At 47.7% G+C, this 21494-nt stretch overlaps 8 protein-coding genes across 8 annotated transcripts; 3 read left to right on the forward strand and 5 right to left on the reverse strand.

Moving 5' to 3' along the window:
• Nucleotides 1-1570: 1570 nt before the first annotated feature.
• V1513DRAFT_445610 (uncharacterized protein) lies at nucleotides 1571-4391 on the forward strand. The gene is made up of 4 exons (XM_066898134.1): nucleotides 1571-2344; nucleotides 2400-2509; nucleotides 2570-3591; nucleotides 3657-4391. Exons 1-4 carry the CDS (start codon nucleotides 2045-2047, stop codon nucleotides 4307-4309), a joined length of 2085 nt encoding a protein of 694 aa, XP_066753196.1. The 5' UTR covers nucleotides 1571-2044; the 3' UTR covers nucleotides 4310-4391.
• A 107-nt stretch (nucleotides 4392-4498) lies between these two features.
• V1513DRAFT_77612 (NAD binding domain of 6-phosphogluconate dehydrogenase-domain-containing protein) lies at nucleotides 4499-6314 on the reverse strand. The gene is made up of 2 exons (XM_066900609.1): nucleotides 4839-6314; nucleotides 4499-4780 (listed from the first exon to the last, which is right to left on the reverse strand). The coding sequence occupies exons 1-2, from the start codon at nucleotides 6018-6020 to the stop codon at nucleotides 4688-4690; spliced, it is 1275 nt and encodes a 424-aa protein (XP_066753197.1). The 5' UTR covers nucleotides 6021-6314; the 3' UTR covers nucleotides 4499-4687.
• Nucleotides 6315-7719: 1405 nt separating this feature from the next.
• On the reverse strand, nucleotides 7720-9618 carry V1513DRAFT_425515 (Dak1 domain-containing protein; the record flags this gene model as incomplete). Its single annotated transcript, XM_066896127.1, has 3 exons — nucleotides 7720-8860; nucleotides 8915-9407; nucleotides 9462-9618. 3 exons carry the CDS (start codon nucleotides 9616-9618, stop codon nucleotides 7720-7722), a joined length of 1791 nt encoding a protein of 596 aa, XP_066753198.1.
• Nucleotides 9619-10232: 614 nt separating this feature from the next.
• On the forward strand, nucleotides 10233-11909 carry V1513DRAFT_431809 (phthalate transporter; the record flags this gene model as incomplete). Its single annotated transcript, XM_066896389.1, has 4 exons — nucleotides 10233-10418; nucleotides 10483-10534; nucleotides 10592-10852; nucleotides 10939-11909. The coding sequence occupies 4 exons, from the start codon at nucleotides 10233-10235 to the stop codon at nucleotides 11907-11909; spliced, it is 1470 nt and encodes a 489-aa protein (XP_066753199.1).
• Nucleotides 11910-13328: 1419 nt separating this feature from the next.
• Nucleotides 13329-13949, forward strand: V1513DRAFT_77718 (uncharacterized protein). Its single transcript, XM_066900610.1, has one exon. It carries the CDS (start codon nucleotides 13447-13449, stop codon nucleotides 13822-13824), a length of 378 nt encoding a protein of 125 aa, XP_066753200.1. The 5' UTR covers nucleotides 13329-13446; the 3' UTR covers nucleotides 13825-13949.
• Nucleotides 13950-14015: 66 nt separating this feature from the next.
• On the reverse strand, nucleotides 14016-14702 carry V1513DRAFT_445625 (uncharacterized protein). Its single transcript, XM_066898135.1, has one exon. The coding sequence runs from the start codon at nucleotides 14630-14632 to the stop codon at nucleotides 14402-14404; it is 231 nt and encodes a 76-aa protein (XP_066753201.1). The 5' UTR covers nucleotides 14633-14702; the 3' UTR covers nucleotides 14016-14401.
• A 1049-nt stretch (nucleotides 14703-15751) lies between these two features.
• Nucleotides 15752-17481, reverse strand: V1513DRAFT_445628 (uncharacterized protein). The gene is made up of 2 exons (XM_066898136.1): nucleotides 15810-17481; nucleotides 15752-15780 (listed from the first exon to the last, which is right to left on the reverse strand). The coding sequence occupies exon 1, from the start codon at nucleotides 17324-17326 to the stop codon at nucleotides 16019-16021; it is 1308 nt and encodes a 435-aa protein (XP_066753202.1). The 5' UTR covers nucleotides 17327-17481; the 3' UTR covers nucleotides 15752-15780; nucleotides 15810-16018.
• Nucleotides 17482-17609: 128 nt separating this feature from the next.
• Nucleotides 17610-19776, reverse strand: V1513DRAFT_415408 (general substrate transporter). The gene is made up of 2 exons (XM_066895812.1): nucleotides 19529-19776; nucleotides 17610-19477 (listed from the first exon to the last, which is right to left on the reverse strand). Exons 1-2 carry the CDS (start codon nucleotides 19635-19637, stop codon nucleotides 18036-18038), a joined length of 1551 nt encoding a protein of 516 aa, XP_066753203.1. The 5' UTR covers nucleotides 19638-19776; the 3' UTR covers nucleotides 17610-18035.
• Between the last annotated feature and the right edge of the window lie 1718 nt (nucleotides 19777-21494).

Genomic DNA, 21494 nt, shown 5'->3' on the forward strand with positions numbered 1-21494 from the left:
CAATCAGATCGTGAAGCGTTGCCATCAAGCGATCGAGACAAGTCTTTTACTGGAACATGAATTGAAACGTGTACGAGCCGAGAACGAGCGCCAGACTACGAAGAAAGCTCGGAAACGTGCTTCACTAGGTACTGATTAGGGCTGTAGACGATATTCGACTTGCCGAATATTATTCGACCGATTATCGGCGTCGGATATGATATCGGCCAATCCCCCGACGTCGAATACCGATATCGAATATTATTCGAAGCAATCTTCGACCGTCGAATCGAATATTCGACATATCGTGCCGATATTCGATATTCGACATAGTATTACATAATCAACCTCAGAGAAACGAATTCACTGGGGATTTAAGCTGCAAGAATGACTAAGCCTTCGTATACACATTTGTCAGTTATAGCAATAGTTGTCCGATTTGGTCGGCGTCTTCAATACCAGCGTCCCGCCATCCAGGCCCAAAAAAGATTTTACACTCTAGAAGTGACTCTGCCTGTACGCGCCTTACCTCTGTGTTGAAGACAAGAAGACAAGCGAACAAGAGAAAAAGAGAAAAAGAGAAAAAGAGAACAAGAAGCTAGAGTTGCGTTGTCGCGTCCATCAACATCAACATGCGCATAGTTTCGGCCTTCATCGAAAGACTTCGGGGCGAGAGTTAGATATAGGTTTGCGGTTTGATAACTAGGCTTTAATAGGAAATGTTTTAACTCATTTAAGATATCACGAGATTGGCGCCGATATATTCGATCGAATACGAATATTCGAGCCGATATTATCCGACCTAAACCTTATTTGTCGAATACGAATATCGAATATTATTCGAATGTCTTTCAATAGTCGAATATCGAATACGAATATTGGGAAGACCTGCCGATATTCGTATTCGACACAGCCCTAGTACTGATGTAGTTTTGACCGTAGGGGAGGCTCGTGACCGTATTCAGGAACTTTAATGATCAACATAATGTCCATCCTGATGAACAGCCTGAAATGAATAGGCAGCGCGCTCCACCTCGCTGCAGTGGCTGTCGTAATCTTGGACATACTATAAGGAAATGTCCTGGTAAATAGCTATATATTTCAGCTCTAGCTAGTATAATTTAACTACGTGGTCGTGGATGCTGGCTCATTTAGTATTTGGTGATGGAGGAACCGGCCGGTTCGATGGTGCGGCCGGTTCGATGGGGAAATACGTTAGTGACCAATGATCAAAATTAAACTTCCAACCAGACTTCACCAAAAATCCTAAGGAATTTTTCGTACAAAAATAGAGTACACTCAGTATGTTCCTTGAAGAGACTTGCGACTATTTTGAGCAGTCTCTACATATTTATTGCCGATAACTAATCCAAATTAATTCAGAACCCTGAAATTTATTCTGCCTCACTCAGTGTGTAAAGTAGTGTGATATTACCATATACGACTTCATTTTGTCAAACCAATACGTATATCATACAAGTCTGAGCAAACCAGTGTCATATGTGACTGATATCATACGATCATATATGGTAATATGGTATTATATCTTCGACACCGTATTGCCTGGTCGTCGGCTGCGCCTGCTGAGTCGCAGAACCTTGAAAAAACCCTATTTACCCCCCCACACGCACGCGTCTGGGGATTCATGTTAACTGTACCTCATGACAAGTAGTTTCGTGAACCCTAATACATACTATTGGGGTCTGGGGATGCCTTCCATTTTCTAAACCCTTTTCAAGCACTAGGCAATGCAGTAGAAGACACTAGGCAAAAAGCATTACACTAATATCTAGGAAAAATTTCACTGGGTGATGAAGGGGCGAAAATTTCAAAATACGTTGACAATGACGGTCATGTAGGCAAAGGCGAAGGAGGGCAGGGGTACGATTACAATTGGCGGCGTTGCGGTTTGGGGAGAGATTGCCACTTGGTGCCATCGTGCCCACTCCTACTCCGCATTTTGCAGATCAGAAGCCTTCCCGGACTTCAACGCGAGCCTAGTAGACCTCCACCGACCACGAAGAATCACCTACATTCAATATATCATCCATAGGCGTGAGCTGCAATGAAGAAGCGCTCCTGGACCATCGCATCTATGGTCTCCGATGGAGGAGTTCCTACTCCAGATTGGCTTAAGCCTGTAGCACTTGTGACCTCTTGTCGACCAAATCCGCAAGCAGGACAATCAGCGGCTCTCACCACATCCGAACCTAGTCATAACCAGTCCCAAAAATCACCGGCACCAGGATCAGTCGCGCAGAGGTCTACGGATAGCCCTACACCAGAGCCTAAACTTGACCATTCCGAACTCATAACCGTAACTGCGCGGAAATCCAAGGCTTGCCCGGCATGCCGGAAACAAAAGGTAATCAGAAAAAGAGAACGCGCTTCTTATTTTTCTTGCTCCTGACATTGTGAAGATCAGATGTATTATGGAAAACGACGTTCCTCCATGTAAAAGCTGCGCGGAGAAAGGAAGATTTTGTTCGCCTAATAAGACTCTCCAAACTATTGTACAGGATCAAGCAATGTAAGAGATAACGTGACCGAACGTACATATAGTTAGCGAAGGATTTTAACAATTGTGCAGATGGAACAAGCGAATAGAACGCCATATTAGTCGTCTAGAAGCAGCATTCAACGAGACTCGTGGGCAGCTTTCATTACCTCCACGAGTCTTTATCGATGTAGGCGAGACAGCAGATGAAGATGCAAAAGCTCGCGATACAGAAGTCAGCGACGAAGATCTCGATGCGATTGATAGTGACATGGCCATTCCAACCGCAGATGGCCTGGCATCTGCTCCTATCAGATCTCTTTATGCAGTTACTATGCTACGCTCTCTCCATGAAGAAGAGAATGCTGATATCCAATCGTCTGGCATCGTGTTTCAGCCTGATTTTATTTCCAAAGGAGTCATCAACCTTGCAGCTGCCGAACGATTAGCCAAATCGTACTTGACGCGCCTCGATCATTATTTCTATGGTCATTTGGAAAAATACCCCGACTTTGCTAGTATTCGAAAGACGTCTACAGTGCTCGCCTTATCCGTATGCACAGTTGCAGCGTTGCACGATCCCCTTGGTAGTGATCTTTATGACAAGTTGAGCCGCGAATTGCAAAGTCTAGTGGCAAAGTTAATTTTTAGACCACGCCTGGGCCTCGAAGAGATTCGATCCCTCTGCATAGGATCTTACTGGCTACCCGACATGACCTGGATGCTGAGCGGGTTAGGAATCCGAAAAGCTATATCGCTGCAATATCCCAAGGCACATCTAGATCAACCAAACACAGATCACACTGGTTTTCTTCATTCTCAGTTGTGGCTTTTTATATATCTCTGCAACGAGCATGTCTCCATTCTTCAGGGAGTTCCGCCGACTGGAGTGACAAGAGACTTTGTCAAATGGCAGCAACACATGGCCTCCCCATTCGCTACTGATGCAGATTTGCGATGTGTCAGCCATATTGATCTACTCTTGATATTAAGTCGTGCGCGCGAATTGTATGGTTTGGATATGACGAAGCCAATTCCGCAGATGCTGATACCACAGCTGCGAGAGTTCAGCACTCAAGTTGACAGATGGGCTGCCACATGGTCACACGAGTTACGTAAGTCATTCGCTGAAAATATTTATTCTAGTGGCAAATGCTAATTCATTCTCTTTCTGTACCAGCTCGCAATAAATGCCTTGGTGATTTTCCGTCGGAGGCGGTCCGGCTGCAGTACCATTTTGCGAAATTTTACCTGTGTTCTCACGCTTTCCGTGGCTTGCATACAAATGAGGAGTCCGGCGTTTCCCTGTCGCACGAACTGGAAGATATAGCTGCCTGCGCTATCACGACTGCATTTGCTGTCCTAGATACACTTTTAGAATCGGACGAGCTGAAAGCGGGACTGGTGGGAGTTCCTCACTATTTCCATACCATGTATGCATTTGTCGCAGTGTTCTTGCTCAAAGTGTCAACCAGATACACGCAGCACGTCAACGTCGACAGGCAATTAGTGATCCAAACTATCAGGAAGGTCGTGGATGTTTTCGCTTCGTCTCCATGCGCGCGGCAACATCTCGTGCATCGCATCACAAGAGGTCTGAAGGAAATTCTCGATCGTTGTGTGGCTGAGCACAATGCTGCTAATGGGTTAAGTAGTTCCAATGGTGGAAATGGCGGCGCGTTGTACGATGAGAGTTTGAAACACGATCATGATCATGCAGCGGGAGTGGCCAATCTGACAATGTCTGATTCCTTGGAACCACTGGATCAGGAAATTTTTGACTTCTGGTCTTCTTTGCCCCCTTCATGGCTAATTGACTATAGCGCAATGTAATGGTTTGATTTGTAGAAGACATTTTTATTCGTAGACGATGTATTTTGTTAATACTACAATTGAAACATATAATTACCTGTTGCATATTCGTCAGATCTAATCTGTATTCCAAGCTGTTTTACCCATCAAAAATCACCAGTTACCTCCAGTGGCGAATAGGTTCATGCCAGTCTTGAATCGATCCTCAGCAGCATGCTGCAGAAAGAATACTTGAATCAGTTAAACAAAGTCATGTGATTGTAAAAACCCATAAAGGATAACAAGAATCTATCATATATTATATCTAATAAAGTACTAGTTAAGGAAATTGGAATATAACGAAGGTACCGGACACCAATAGGCAAAATTCCGTGACTTATGAACAAGGATGGTGCTCATTCAACGTCCTAAATCAAAGTAGTACTGCTGAAGAGCGGTAGTAGCCAAAGGGAGCGCCTGCCGTAATCCAGAAGCCTTCTTAAGTGCATACTCCTGCAGAAAGCGTCAGTATCAAACGCAAACTCGACAAATATATTCGGGCTTTACTCACAAAGCGGTCTCTGACCAGTTTTGCATCTTTGACAGCCTTTAGGGAACAACCAGCCTTCAGCATCTGCTGCACAGCGTAGTCAAACATCGCGCTGCCTCCGGCACCCTTGCTGATAATATCGCGTAGGAGCTCCATATCCATGCCAATGTGCTCTGCGAATGCCATACACTCTCTTGTTGAAGCCAGATGCATACCAGCCAAAATATCGACAATGGTATCGATGCTTACACCATCCTCCGCGCTGCCAGCAGCTTCTGCGAGGGCGCCGACAAGGTCAGAGTCATCAGCAGGGAGGTACAATCGGACCATTGCAGCATCGTCTAACTTAGTGAATCCGGCAAAGGCACCTGCGACGTATAATTGCTCGGCGGCATTTGCAAGTGGGAGAGGATATCCGCTCAGCTTGGCATGGGTCGTAACAATGCCCGCATCCTTCAAAATAATGCTCACTGCCGAGTGCACAGTCAACCAGTCGTTTTTGATCATATGTGGTACTCGGTTCCCAAACATCCAGCTCGCTCCCTTGCTCGTCATCACAGCGTCATATACCGCCTGAGTGTTCAAGCCAGCTACCGCCGCGAGGCCCATAGCCTCCGACGCCATAATGATATTCGTAACAGCCAGATGCTGATGACACATCTTGGCAATGGATCCCATACTGATACCGCCAGGCACGCGATACAATGGATCTGCAAGAGCTTCCAATACTATACTGGCGTTGTCGAGATCGGTGTCTGAACCAGAAGAGAATATGGAAAGAGTTCCGTTGGCTGCCCGTATTGATCCACCGGAAACCGGGCAATCGAGAAGACGAAGATCGGGCCGTTTCGCTATCTTGTCAATCTGTTGTCTGAGATCCTTCAGATATTGCGGTGGCGTGGTCGAACAAAGAATGATCGTGGCGCCGTGTCGCAGTGCTGGGACAGCTCCTACTTCCGGATCGAAGAGCACTGAATCTGCTTGAACCGAGTTGACGACCATCAGGATGAGAAAGACGGCACTCTTTGCGGCAGCTGCAGGCGATGCGGCAGCTTTGCCACCGGCAGCAACCAATTTCTCGACGAGCGGCCGATACAGGTCGTAACCTGTGACAGGAAACCCAGATTTGATTAGATGAGTGGCCATTCCTCCGCCCATTGCCCCGAGGCCGCAGAAGCCAATTTCAGGCTTTGTAGATACCATGACTGTGAGAAGATGCTTAGGAAACCAAATGCGTATATAGGACGGTTAAGTATCATTTCGAGGCGGAACATTTCATGCACCCAACAATCGTTCTTGCGGGGTTCTGGATTCCGGACGTGAGACATTCCTGGTCTGTGTGGGATCGGGGATGTGGCCGGATACTGAATCGTATATTCGTAGATTCCTATTTAGCAGCGTGGTCGCATGTGGTTGGTGAAAAGGGAGTGTAGAGGCGGGGGGGTGGCCCGACGCGGAGATCACTCCGACGGCTGAAGAACCGCCCGAACTCAGAGGCACTCGACCAGCCCTACTCAGCCAACGCTACCCACCATCGACTTTCCCTCTCTGTACGCACTGCTCACTGATCACTGCTATTGATCATCCCTCTTCGGCCGGTTTGAGCAACATGCAAGTTGTTGTCATCACTGCACCAGTCTTCATCTGAATGTTGCCGAGCATGCGCTCGTCTCCAGTACCGTGAACGACCTTGCTATGCATCATGTGAGCGCGCTCTCCCGTGATACTATGCCGGTGCTGGGAAAGATTTGAGAATCAGTGTCGCGAACGTCCGATTAACATCTACAGAAGAATGTCACTACCAGCATCCACCTGGTCTCGGAGCGAGTCAGTCGGATACCGAGTCGTTATAGCAGCCATGCCGCAGGAAACTCATATCGTGCAGTTCTCAAATGCTTTAGAAACTCGGTGGTGTGTTCCGTGCTTGAAGAACGACAACAAGCCCCACGGTAGCGTGACAACCCATCCCAGTGAACAAGGTCCCCGGCATTCGAGCGGTCGTGAGCCGTCATCATCTCGATCTTCAGTAATAACTGCCAGGTACGATTGGGATTGAGCTCATGCGTGACATTCAGGTTTTCATGCGATGTCTGCTGAGGTCGACATTATTTCCGACATCAGCGATGCTATTGCTTTTTGAGTCAGATGTGATTTAGCGTTCTGAAGTTCGTTGTTGGTTCTCGGATCTCGGACTGGAACCGATGTGAATAGATGCAGCTGCTCCACAGAGGAGCTCTAGTAAAGAGCACGAACGACAGCAACGCTCCAAGCTTGGTCTCTGCTGGACTTGTGGGGGTAAGGGACACCTCCACCTTGATTGTCCGGAGAATCCGATGAGCGCACAACCGCTGTTTTTATTTCTGCTACGATAGACGTTACTTCCGCGCCCGAGAAACTGATGGCGCATTTGGACTCGGGTGCTGGCAATATTCATTCGCCAGGATGCCCTCGACAAGCCTGGACTAAAAGGTGATAAGAGAGGGTGGTGGAGTTGTCTCCAGCGAGGATGGTTAGATATATTTACACGCCAGTCGTATTTAATGAAGTATTAGGTAACTCCGGTGTAGCGGTGACAGACATGGAGATACGATTGTAGGCATTGGGTACGAAATTCGCAATCTACACTAGTCAATGGGTATGTCCTATTACAAATCTCCACAAGTCGATATGGGTTACGATGTCTCCGATTACAAAAAACATCCGCGCCCTTTACAGTACTGTAGCAGGTGTCGAGAAGCTCATCGAGTGCTTGCATAGTCGAGGATTCTGAACTCTGAGGTTCACGGCAGGTACCTTCGTACGGGTGACCAAGTTTTCAACGGCATTTGAACTAACCCTCAAATATGTAGCTAAGTCGCCATTTTCAGGGATCTATTTAAGTACAATGTAATGAAGCGACCTCTTACTTAATATATGCCTCAACGAAACCCTCCAACAGTGCAGCAACGCCAACAGCACCGGGATCCGGGAGCCCGCCCTCAGCGTCAAATTGGGCCAGCTCCTCTTTCCCGACGTAAGACGCTCTTCCAAGTTTTGCCTCCAACTTTTTCGTCTTCTCAACCCCCTCCGCCGCACTGTACACAGCTAGCTTCAGAGCCTCGACTGTACCACTACCACTAGCGAGCACTTCAACGAAAGGGGCCAAGGTATCGATAAGGGTGCGGTCACCCACTCTGGCTTTGGTGTACTTGTACAATGCCGTAAGTGCGAACTGCGACGCCTTCGCCAGTATCGGAAGACTCAAATCCACTGCTTGACCATTCTCGTCGCCGATCTTTCGTAATCCTTGTGCCAAAGCGGAAATATAAATCGAGTAAATACCACCGGATGTACCTCCCATAGATGACTCCACAAGCTCAGCCAAATCATTCAAAGCCAGAACTCCATCGCTGAGATTAATCTCCTTCTGCTCCTTTAGCGCAGTCAAGATCGCGTTCGCGCCGCTCTCAAGAGTCTCTCCACAGTCACCGTCGCCAGCCACTGTGTCGTATCTGGTGATGTCCGGTACCTTCTTGAGCACAGCATGGCAACCTGACTCGAGAATTTTCGCAAATGTAGCAGGGTCGGTCTTAACATGCGACGGCGATCGGAACCGATTTTTGACGTCCTCGACAACGATTTGTGAGTACTTGGATATTGCCCATGTGCCACCTGGTAGCTTCGCAGTCCAACCAGGAGCTGTCGTTTCCGCATCCAAAAGGTCGAGAATATGGGCACCGCCAGCCTTGGTAGCGTTCAAAAGCGTGACGCTGAATCCCGGAGCATTCAACGACGTCATGAACGTGCCGACATACGTGCGTACCGGTTCAATCTTGTAAGTCTCTCGGAGCTGCGAGATCACGATATGTGTGATGGCCGAGATTTCAAGGATGCTGAGACCGCCAAGGTTGTTGATCAACAAGACAACATCATCCGCCTGCAAGAAGGGAACGTACGAGCGCTCGGGGTCAGTAGAGGAGAGGAGATAACGGAGTAGGGTGTTAACGACGGCTGCGGCGTTTGGCACAGGAGAGACGCGCTTGATCCCTGGTTCGTTGTGAATCCTTTTCTGTTAGAAATGGAAGTCTAAATACATCCGCGGAGGATTCAATACGTACCCCATGCCAATCTCAATCTCGTTTGGTAAGAGGAATTGCTCTATCTCACGACCAGGAACAGAGCAGTGATCTAAACTGGCACCAATAGTAACGAGATTGTCGGAAACTGACTGAGCAATCGCGGTGACTTGCTTCAGATCGGAACCGAGAGCAGCTTCTGCACCAGCTGCCTTGTGCACTAGCACAGTTCCGGCTAAGGCTCTTCTTCCGACTAGGGCTCCTTTCGTTCTTCCGACTGCGACATCGTCTCCAACGATAACGACCTCGACGTCAATACCGCTGGCCTTCGCTCTCTCAGCTGCTAGTCCAAAATGCATAACATCTCCTGTGTAGTTCTTGACAATGACGAGAATTCCAGCTTTTGATGGCTTTGATCTAATACCTGCGACAATCTGCTTCGTGGACGGTGAGGCAAAAATCGAACCAGCCACGGCAATGTCGAGCATTCCATCACCGATATAGCCTGCGTGTGCGGGTTCATGACCGGATCCACCTAAGTAAAGAGTCGTTACTCACGCAACGCAAAGGCATAACTGATGTAACTAACCTCCAGATAGAAGTAAAACCTTTTGGTCCTGTTCTATGGCAGAGAATATAACGCGCTCTTGCTCGAGCAGCTTCAATGACGGGTTCGAGCTGACGAGACCGCGCAAGAAAGTGAGGACGAGGTCGTCAGAGTATCCGAGATGCTTCGACGATGGCATGGCTATGGAATTGAAGAGAGAAGAAGAGATGGATGTATGCTGAAAATGCAGGCTGCGATGGAGCAGAGTTGATGATATCGCAGCTAATGGCGGCATCCTACTTGTACCCTCGATCTCATCGAGTCGTACAGCTGTAACTGCCGGTTAACTTGGTCGAAAACCCAAACCCTTGGTCCGGTGGAACTGAGAGTAACGCCAGCGCACCATAGTCCGAAGTGTCAGAGCACATTGTGCATGTCGTTGCGGAAAGGTCTTCGTTTTGTCTGTGGAGTTATCTCCGTGCCTATCCCAGCCAGTGATATCTTTTGGCGTAACAATTGGCTTGACGGGCATCTTTCCGCGCTACTCGGTGTTGACGCCGCTGCGGGGAAGACCCTGCTAGCCCCGGATTTAGTTCCGAGACATGGACTGCGGCTCGCCTAATATTCCGGGGTAAGGTGGGGTGGGGCGTACAAGCTTGGACTCAAGTTGTTGAGGTATCGCGACACGCCCTTCACCTCTCTTCTATAAGATCTGTCTATAAGACAGTGAGTGTGGTTGGTCTTGAACCAAAAAAACAATCAAGAAACAACTTTCTCACGCGGTACTTCAAGGCGCTTAAAGCAGCTACACTCATGAACGACGTCAAGGAACTGATGCAGCACGTGGAATCCATGCCTAAGCACGAGCTTGTCCAGGCATTGGCAGACTATGTCCCCGACTCCGCAGAGGAGAAGAAACTGTTGCGCAAAATCGATTTGGCGCTGATGCCATGCTTATGGATTATGTATGTTCTCAATTACGTCGATCGCACAAACATTGTAAGTGTCTACTTTCTGTCGCTGTATTTATCTAGTTTTACGACTAACAAGCCTTCCTTTGTAGGGAAATGCGAAAATAGCTGGCATGGCAAAAGACCTCGACCTGGACAATACTCGTATGCACTAATCTTCCTTTAGCAGCACCTGAATATTTATCTCTAATTCCGCCTTAGGCTATGCTTGGGTCCTCTCCATCTTCTTCTTTGGATACTTGATGTGCGAAGTTCCATCAAACATGGTCCTCAGTCGCTCTCGTCCTTCTTTATTTCTTCCTGGAATCATGATCGTCTGGGGGATTTTGAGCGCGGTGATGGCAATCTCCAAGAGCTACGGAACTCTGCTTGCATTTAGATTTATCCTCGGTTGCATTGAATCCGGATTCTTTCCCGGTGTTCTCTTTCTGATGAGTTGCTGGTACAAAACTACCGAGATTGGTAAGATAATACGAGATTTTTTCTGGCGGTCTCAAGCTATTTTACACTATGTCTGTAACGATGCAGAATTACTCACCAAATCACAGGTAAACGTTTCGCCATCTTTTACACCGCTGCCGTTCTCTCCGGAGCTCTGGGGGGTGTAATAGCCGGCACAATTACTGGGCATCTACACAATGCCGGGGGGGTTGCTGGCTGGCGCTGGTTGTTCATCGTCGAAGGAACTGCAACAGTTGCGGTAGCAATTGCTGCAAAATTCATTCTGCTCGACTTCCCCGCTACGTCCTCCCGCTTGTCCCCTGAAGAACGCCAAATCGCTGTCGTCCGCATCTTGCACGATGCCACACTCACCGGTTCATCCGACCGCGAGCATCGCCTCACTCACTGGCAAGCGTTCAAGGCAGCGATCTCTGACCCACGCACTTACGCCTTCATGCTACTGTTCGTTCTTGACGTTGGCGCAGGAACAATATCATATTTCATCCCTACCATCACACAAACTCTGGGCTACACTTCGGTCAACGCACAATATATGACGATACCGATCTACGTCGTCGCAGCCGTGTTTCTGAACATTGCTGCCTACTCTGCTGATCGCCTAAACGAGCGCAGATGGCACATCACAGGGGCTCTGGCCGTTGGATTCATCGGCAGTGTCGTCTGTACCGCCGTCGTCCAACCTGTCGTGCGCTACGTCATGATATGTTTTGTTGCCGCAGGCATCTGGACTGCATTGCCGCTCATCCTCGCCTGGACTTCTGGAACAGTCTCGCTTCCCGCAGAGAAGCGTGCCATTGTTCTGGCGTTGGTGAACGCATTTGGTAACCTTTCCTCCGTGTACGGCAGTCGAATATGGCCGTCTTGGGATTCACCGAAGTACACTATTGGCTTTGCGGTCACAGCTGCATTCTTGGGCGGGGGTGCTGTGGTTGCCCTCCTGATCCCAGTGTTATTGAGATATTGCCCTGTGAAGGTTACGAAACCCGAAGTAGAGTTGGAAGATAACAAGCGAAAGAAAAGTGACCACCCTAGTCAAGGTGCAGCGGGAGATGTTTAGCGTTTTGTCTTTACGTCTGTGCTTTCCTGGTGTCAAATGTCCTACACTAAGAAAATATAAATATGTATCGAACGCTATATTAACTATCTGAAAGAAGTAGTATCGACAAGGAGAAAGAAAAGACAAGAAGGGGGAACGGGAGAGAAAACAAACGACACACTCTGCCGGGTAACGCAGACTGGGGAAAGATAAGGATAAGAAATAACCGACACCGGGTAACCCGTGATAGCCCAGGCCCTCACACCTGTACAACCGTTTGGCTGACCTCTCTCTGGCAGTGATTTCAGGCATAGCTCCTGCTTTCACATTGTTTTGCTTTTACTTTATTTCGTGCTTTAAGTGTTTTTGCGCACTTTGCTCTTTCTTGTCAATGTTTCACTGGTCTTATTGTTGTTGGTCGTGGTACTTCCCCTGCATTGTATTCTCTTGTTAAGCGTGTTACTTTTGTTTATTTACTATATTCATAAGAAACTCTGAAAGCAGAATAGTGTTTAAAGTTCTGAAAATTCTAGCCAGGTCCCAGAAACGTGCCAACCTATAACGTGTTCCAGTCATCGCGATTTTCCGCTTTCACGATATCAAAACGGAGGGAGTGTGGTATTGTAGGTTAGGGTTAGCGTTGCGACGTAAATGGTGGCTGGTCCCAAGTCGCCGCACCCATGGGCATTGTGCTGTCGGCGTAATTGGACAGAGCAAGACCCGAGGCTCTGCGCAACCGTTGGCGTTATGACGACGGCTTAATGACATGTCATGGATTATTCATCGTCCTGGCGGATAATGCATTGCCCTTCGACATTACGGCTGGTTCGAATGCGGATATCCGTCAAATCTGACCCTATCTCGACTATTCTATTGGCGTTTGAAACTACAGTCATAAGTCTGCTCCGTTGAAGTGTTTGAGTTTAAGAACCACCTCCGCGACGCGGTGAAGTTACCTCCTCACTGGACGCGAACCCTCAGCCTTCAATGATTTTGTCAGGATTTGTATTCAACTGGATAACGAGGGTCTCTGCATGTACTGCGCAGACCCCACTCATTTCGCTCGTTCCAGCCCGGCAAAGAACCATGGCTGCATCCCGTCAGACATATGGGCCCTCTCGCCCTGTCTATGCCTCTTCAGCTAACACATATCCCTCCGGCACGACAAATGTCCCAACCGTTGTTTACTACTCCATTAATGCCGGAAATTCTGAGCCTGCACCATCGGTTCCTGCCACCGCATCGTTTCCTGCTTCTTCCCTACCCGATCGTGACGCCGTGATTTCGCAGACGTATGGCGCATTGCCCAAGGCATAACGGGCCGCAGCCAGCGGATGGGATTTTCTTCCGACCGCTGAACAAGAAGCGGAAGCCGAAGCACCACTGTGAGTACGGGGATTAAATTCGTGGAAATTGATATCGCGAATTGTAACAAAGAAGCAGTATTCTGATGAGGAAGCGCGTCTGAACCCACCGTCGATTGTAAACAGGTCTATGATGAAGGACCCAGCACCCTGAACTTCGGAGATATTTCTCAAACGTTGTTGATAATTTAAGAATGAGAAACTCTTCTAAGCACAAAATCCAACTCATGGACATCTTCACACGGACACTCAATAACGTTGATCAAATTGTGCGCTTCGCTAGAGACCACCACCCTGACACAGCAATGGTTGCAATCACTTTTGAGAGACTCAATCTTCCAGCTTTTGTAAACTCCTGGAAGGTTGACACCTTACAAGCTGTTTCTAAGAGAGAAGGACGCATTGAGTTACATGTTAATGATATCAGTGCTTCTGTCCAGGCTATTGTTCATACGGCGAATAAGAATTGTCAGGAAAAATGTGAGGATGCCAAAGCTTATAAAGATCTCATTAAGTTAGCCGAGTCAAAAAAGAGACTAGACTGGCATCACTTGGTGGACTTAGAAAGTTAGGTACGTTGATGGGTAGTCTCAAGGATCAAACCGATCCAATTAAAGAGGAAGCTGTACTAGCTTACAGGGAATCTGAGGTTGATCCCGAATCCATTCAATTTGACCAATGGGCTACGGATGAAGTTGTACCAATTGCAGCTCGACGAGCTGCGAGACGATCTACTTCAATCTCGGGAGGAGTGTAGGCAGCTACGCGACAAAGTTGATGAGTTGAGGCATTCCGTGTCGCAGCTCGAACATCTGGTCAGCCATGCAGGCAAGTGCAGCCCATCACCAAAACCAAATCCGCTCTCGAGCAATGGATGCTGATTTCGGATTAAAACTGCATATATCCCTGAAGGTCTACTGTTTTGGGCCACACTATCTGACTTCAGGAACCGCTGTCTTCAGGACCTCCAGGAGTAATTCAAGGCCAAGTCGAATGTATCTCGAGCAAACGGATGGCACAATGCCAAACACTTCCTGCAATGTGAACTGAGCCATCGACAAGTTCAAGAAATGGAGTATCAGTCCCAACGTTCCATCCGCGTCTAGAGATCGTTGATTTGGACGAGCTTCACCATGCGTGAAGACGTCGTCACGCGCAATTGGTGACGTACGCCGGGCCTCTCGGAATCCGCTGTCTAACACGTAGTTGAACGTTGGTTGGACTGAGCCTGGTCGTCAAGATGAACGCCTTCTCGTCACAGGTATTGCGTAGCATTTGCCACGGACTCTTCTTCGGGGACAAGAGAACTGGACGCATAAGGTAAACCCGGTGCCGTCTCATGCTTTTTGTACCTAGTATCACCTCGACAAAGATATCCATGAAAGTCGCCTCATCCAACGCATCATGCTCTTCTTCGGGAAGCCTTCGGCGTCTTTGGCGTCTTTGGCGGCCAGTGTCGTAACGGATATTTTACCGTGTTGTCTGGAAAGAGTTCAGGGTTTCAGGGGAGGCACATTGGTGGTTCAGGGCCGTTGTTCTGTATACGATCAAAACCAGCTATCATGGAGTCCGCCAAAGTATTCGTCGACAACGTCGACGCCTTTCTTTCCTGCATCCCTGCGATCATCGCACAACACGCATTAGGCAAGTGGACAGTGGTAGCGTATCCAACTCTGTAGTATGTCGATAATTAACCCGCGCTCAAAGCTTGGGCACAGTCCACGACTTAGTCATCAATTATGCAACCTACTTCCCGAACCGGCCATTTTCCCACCAACACCAAAACCGTATATCTCAACGTTCTTCAACGCGTCACTTTTCAACTACTTCTATATAAAATGCCATATACTGATGAAAACCGAATTCAAATGGTTATAGACGCCTACAAAATGCGTCAAATTTGAGTCTATTAATCCGGCAGCGACGACTTTTAATGTCGCTAGCAACCCGCTCGTCAAGACAAAACGTGCCAATAGACATGCACTGACGGGAAACCGAGGAAGAAACGTTAGGTTAGTGGATTCTAGCTGCTGATAAACGTGGTCTTCCTATTCGTCCAGAGTATCTTCGTGGTCTCGCTAGCATTCCGGTGGCACTTACCATGCAGCTTACTGCGGAAGTCGGTAAGAACTGGGTGTCTAAATTTATCAATCGTCGGCCAGACATCGAATCTCGATTCTATCGCAAGATCTCATATCAGCGTGTGAAGCAGGAGGATCCTAAGGTATATAGAGAATGGTTCCAGCTCGTACGAGTAACCATCGCGATGTATGGCATCCATGAAGAAGATATATGGAACTTTGATGAGACTGGCTTTGCGATGGGATTGATCCCTACCGCAAAGGTAGTCACGTCCGCTGACGCAGTGAGAGCAGGCCTCGCATGGTTCAGCAAGGAAATCGCGAATGGGTAACAATCATCGAAGCTATCGGGTTAAGGGCCATTCTCCTTCCGCCAATGGTCATCCTTAAAGCTAAGGAGCAGCAGGTGGTAAATAGCTATATTTCAGCTCTAGCTAGTATAATTTACTAGTATTTGGTGATGGTGCAAGCGATGGTACGGCCGGTTCGATGCGGAAATACGTTATCTGTTTGTTAATGGGAAACTGGGTAGTCTAAGAGAAATAATATTATGAGTTCTCCTATGTTATCGGTCGGTTCTGGAGTTTCTGTCTCTCAATTAATTGTACAGCGGCCAGGTAGCTATCCCCAATCAGAAGCATACGATTTATCTCCTTGCAACTTAGGACGTCCATTAGTAATGACCTCATTCTCGCACTAAACTACCAACAGCCTTAATCCTCGCCTCATAAATTCGATTCTCATTGAACAGCAAGAGAACTCCAGGATCCGTGAAGCAAAAGTTCGCAACACCGCCGGGGACCAAGATCTTCCCAATCAAGACGCCATCGCTATCCCACACTTGCAAACCATCCAGGCATCCAGCGTATACGTTACCGTCCAAGTCGACCTTAATACCGTCAGGTGCACCGCAGTCAGCATATGCAAAGACGCGTCGGTTGACGAGCACGTAGGGACGATCTGGTTTCGTAGATCCAGTACTCCTTACAACATCATAAGCGTAGATCGTCGCCTGTGCATGATCGATTAACCCTCCGGTGCCGTCATATGTGCTGGTGTCAGTGATGTAGCAGACCTTATAGTCATGCGAGAATGAAATTCCGTTAGGCCGCGAGAGTCCATCGGCAACGACTCGAAGAGATCCTTTCTTTGGGTCATAAGCATATACGTGATTCGGTAGCTTCTCCTTCGGACGGAGGCCCTGAATGATACCGTAGTTGGGGTCGGTAAACCAGATTGATCCGTCGAAAGGAAGTACAACAACATCGTTCGGAGCATTGAATGGACGACCATGGAAATGATTGAGCAAGACTTTTGTCGCATACGGCGGCTTGATATCCATATAAATCAGCCCACCAGCGATGTTTCCCTGTCCTTGTGAACAAAACAATGCGCCGTCGCCATAGTTCACACCGCCATTAGCAGTCACTATATCAGGGGTTGGCAAGACAACTTCCCATTTATATTTCCCATCCGGAGAATTTGGCACAGAGATTTTCGAAATCGTAATCTTTTTCGTCGCCCCATCGTCCGAGCAAAACTGATTCGAAGTGAAGAAGACCTCGCGGATCTTGGGAATCCAAATTCCCGCCTCGTGCGCGAACGGGAAATTCTTCTCCTCTGCGACGACACGGAGGACCGGTGACGGACCGAGTATATCGAGGAACTCGGACTGGAAAACAACGAATGGCTGCTCCGCGCTGCCTTCATCTTTCGTTGCGTAACTAATAAATGACGACGATTCAACTCTGGCTGCAGAAGATGACCATGACGGCTCAGCTCCTCTGTCGGGGAGGCTCGTAAGCACGGCGTTGAGCTCAGGATCGACGATCTGGACGTTCGACGGAAGTGTTGTGGTCTGCATACTGAGAAGTGATTGGTGAACTAGGCAGTTAGTTGCCAAACCAGATAATAGAGAGGGCGAGACTTGTTGAAATGTTGGACTCGAGCTACCCGGCACAGATGAATTTTCCTCATTCACACAACATGACATCCATGGTTGAACATTTCCTATGTGTTGCAACTTGCAAGCCACAGCGGGTCAGTAGGAAAAGATCCACGCCATGCCCAGTTAATTCATGACGTCATCCCCACCCCCACCTTCAAGGTACGTTTGGGGGTGCGCTCTCTTCCCCCCACACTCCCGAGGAGCAATGGCTTGGGGGGTGCAAGTACAACTTTTTGACGGACCTGCTTTATAGCACGTGACTGCCATCAGGGTTGGGGAATGTCTAAACTCTCATGGACACGCTGGATCGTTCCCTTTGAAAATTGGAAGTGCTATCGCGGTAAGTTATCCTAATAAATTAATTAATTTCATTCAAGCTTATAACATAGCCGATTAGTCGGACGCCTGAGCGGCCTGACATATGTAAGAAGTCTTGCGTGTGTTCCACAGGCGTTCGGGCTTGGCAAACGTGTTGCAATATGACTGGGCTTAGAAAATGCGCTCATATATCAAAGTCCCTTTTGCACACAACGTCGCCGAAGATGGGATACAGTAGATGAACAATTTAGGTCATATAACTGGCAATTTACTCTGCTTGACAAAACTATAGATTATAAAATGCCACACTATTCGCTTGCATTCTCAGTTTCTGGCCTACATATAAGCCTTACAACATCTGCTACAAAACATAAGATAACCAAAACTATTTATTACATCCATCACTATTTAAGACGTAAAGATGCACGGCATTGACTTAGACAACCCTCTCTAGTTGCTCAAGTTCAAGAAAATTCGACGTATTCTTCTCAGCGGTAACTTGCTGGACCGCAAGGTCATGTCTCTGAAGGGCCTCGTCGCTCGCAAAAAGGAGATCGACGTCTTCAAGTGAAAGACCTCTAGTCTCTTTGAAATAGAAATACACAATAGGCACGAAGCTGGTGTTCAATATGGCGAAAATGATGTACGTTTTCCATCCAATGTTTTGAATTGCAGGTGGAGTGATCTCAACGACTAAGAAGTTGCAAATCCAATTTGCGGCCGTGGAAATTGCTGAACCTTTGGAACGTAGCCCGAGAGGAAGGACTTCGGTTGGGTATACCCAGACCGTTGATTGCATACCGATGGTAAACGCACCCTCGAAAACAAACAACATCGCAGCAGCCCCAATTGCGGCCGTGTGTTTAATAGCTGTCTCATGCTCGACCTGATAAATAAGCGCTGACTGAACCACCATGACTGCAGCTTGCACCGCGATACCACCCAAGATGAGTGGCCGTCGCCCGATGCGATCAATCAGATACCATGGAATAAAGGATGCGACGAAGAGCCATGTCTGAAGAAGACCCGCCATCATACCAGCCTTTTGGCTATCGAAACCGATGGACTGCTGGAACAGAGTGGCAGCGTAGTAAATTAGTGCGTTGATTCCGCTTAGCTGCTGGAAGATCTGAATGGCGCACGCAGTCCACAGACGTCTACTCGACTGAAGACCATCTTTTTTGTAGAAGTCACTCCACGAACCAGATTCTTCGGCTTTTTCCATAATGATGGTCTCTTTAATGTCGTTGAACTGATCAACGACAGCGGGGTCAGTCTCCTCTTTGTTGGTGAGGTTTCCGATAACTTTGCGGGCTTCATCCTCCATATCGTGAGCTGCGAGCCATCGCGGGGATTCAGGCACAATGAGCGTAAGGATGAGAATGAGGAACAAGAACACAAGCTGAAAAGCAGTAGGAAAACGCCATGCAAACTCAGAGTCATAGAATGAGAGACCGTAGTCAAGCCAATATGCAGTGACGATGCCAAAGTTCAATGTACTGCAGTACATGCCGACGAAAAGACCACGAGTTGCTTTCGGACTCACTTCCGCCTGTAAAATAGGTACCGTGGAATTTATGATGCCGATGCCGATGCCCGAAATAATGCGACCAAAAAATATTTGGACAAGCTCGAAGGAAGTTGCTTGAATCACAGCGCCAATTATCATAATGATGGCGCCAAGAGCGATAGACTGCCGACGACCGAATACTTCTCCCGCGAAAGAAATGAAGATGGCACCGACAAAGCCACCAACCTCGTAGATGGCTACAATGGTGGACTTAATATCGGCACGCGGAAAACCAAAAACACGATTAAACTGAGGACCATCGATAAAGCCGCCCATTAATCCGTTGTCATAGCCAATAAGTGAGAATCCTGTGGGAAGTTAGCATGAACCTGAACTGTATTTGTATGAGACTGACATACCAAGACTACTCAAGAGAGTGGTAAGGAGCAAGAGTTTCGTGCCACGGTACGCGCCCGTGGCCCGCTTTCGATAGATATCGAGCATTCTAATCCTGGTGGTGACTGCCATTTTTTGATCAGTCGCAATTTGCTTTGGTGGTTGTATGATAGTTCGCCAGAGGCTTCGGCCAAGTACTTATATTTTTCGCGAAAAGGCCTTGGCGTCTGAGCAACCGGAAAGTTTGACCGCCTTCAAGCTAAACGCGGGGGAAGCAATGCGGCTCGAATGTGGGGAACTGCCAGCAGCCAATCCGCAAGAAGACAAGATTAAACTTTCACTACTAAAGCCTGTGTCTGGCCGGGTTATCTGTGATCCGGCAGTACGAAGCCAACACTTCGTAATCGTCGTTCCGCTCGCTTCGCAAACTTTCGCCGCAGTCAGAGCAGTGTAATTATTGCACAATTGACCACAATATGGAACAATATGGAACAATTTCTTATCTTTTTTCTGTAAACCTCCCGGGTAATAGCCATTAACGGACTCTATTTTTTTGGGACGGGTCGGCGATGTGGGGATCGATGCGGAGCAGGCATTGTTCACAAGTTCATTAAGGGTTAGGAATCAGATAAGTGGGGCATCGCTGGCGAGGTGGCCCCCATTTCCCCCACGTTAAAGTGAGTCGTTCGGGATGCAGCCAGGACAGCACGTGGGGGTAGCAAAAGAGTAGAAGGTCTTCCCCGCCCTCACTACAGCCTCCAAGCGGGGTTTACAGAAGCAACCCCGCTTTCCGCTTATTATTAGCCAGGCTGAAAAAAAGAGACTTTTGCTGTCTTGTGACTATGGAATAAAGACTTTGCTTATGCGTGTTCGAACTGTTTTTGGCGCAACTCATATTTTCAGTAGTGATTTGGGAGATCGTATTCAATTCATAAGTATTCGTAGAACTTACATCCCGAGGTTAGGGTAAAGCCAACAGTCACCGAGCGGCGTCGGGTTGTGAGGCTCTGATTATATTGGGGGTTCTACCTTACTAAAGATCTGCAGACAGCTTATATGATGAGAGCTATTGAGATGCCAAGCTGGAAGACTGGGATAATATTTTAAATCGACCTTAGCCTTTTCGGTTTTCATAGATAACTTATAGGAGAGGTAAGTTAGGCTAAAGTCAAAGACGTAGTCAGAGACGTAATCAGAGACGTAATCAGAGACGTAATCAGAGACGAGGTCCGCACATCTGCGCGCCTGACTCGCCATGCCACCGAATGTTTCCAATCCAAATACTATTAATCATATCGGTCCATGGCATCCAAGTTCATATAACGACAGCATGATATGAGACTGTGCTATTTAGAACAAGTTATCCATGAGGTCGTCATCTCACACTCGAAGAAGGTGTGTGTGGTTCTTAATAAACTTATTTGAATTTTCCATTGGCTAAGGTCTCAGGAAAACCCTCAATAGCTGACAGCAATTTGACATTCCCGATAGCTGAAGTATTAATGATTGAGATTATCCTCTGTCGCCGACCTTAACAGTGACGCTTAGTGCTGGACGCGATATCGTCTAAAAGCAATATCGTATCCACGGCGATATTTTATCCGCCAAATCATGCGCGAACAGCGCTACATGATCGATGCTCTATTGGTGACGCCTATGTCGTGCTCACATCCCCCATAATCAATTGCATGATGGTCAAGGCCATGGGAGAGGATTGCTGAGCTTATGCAGATGGTCTCGTGATGACAACGGCCTCTCTGGATAGAATTCTGGCTGTATATAGTTTGTTCACGTCCCTTAGAAAAGCTTTCGATGTATTATCTTCAACCTGTCTAAATGTCATTATACACCAGGTTTCAGATGTACAAAAATATAAGCAGTTGTAATGCCTAAGTAGCTACTGATGGTGGTATATTTTGCTTAGGCTGTCTTATGTAGGACTGCTGAGTATGCTAATCTCTTTGACATGGTAATGTTGAGAACATTGCG

This window comes from Lipomyces chichibuensis (genome assembly GCF_038497645.1).
Source record: "Lipomyces chichibuensis strain CBS 12929 unplaced genomic scaffold V1513scaffold_18, whole genome shotgun sequence".
In the NCBI taxonomy this organism is placed as follows: domain Eukaryota; kingdom Fungi; phylum Ascomycota; class Lipomycetes; order Lipomycetales; family Lipomycetaceae; genus Lipomyces; species Lipomyces chichibuensis.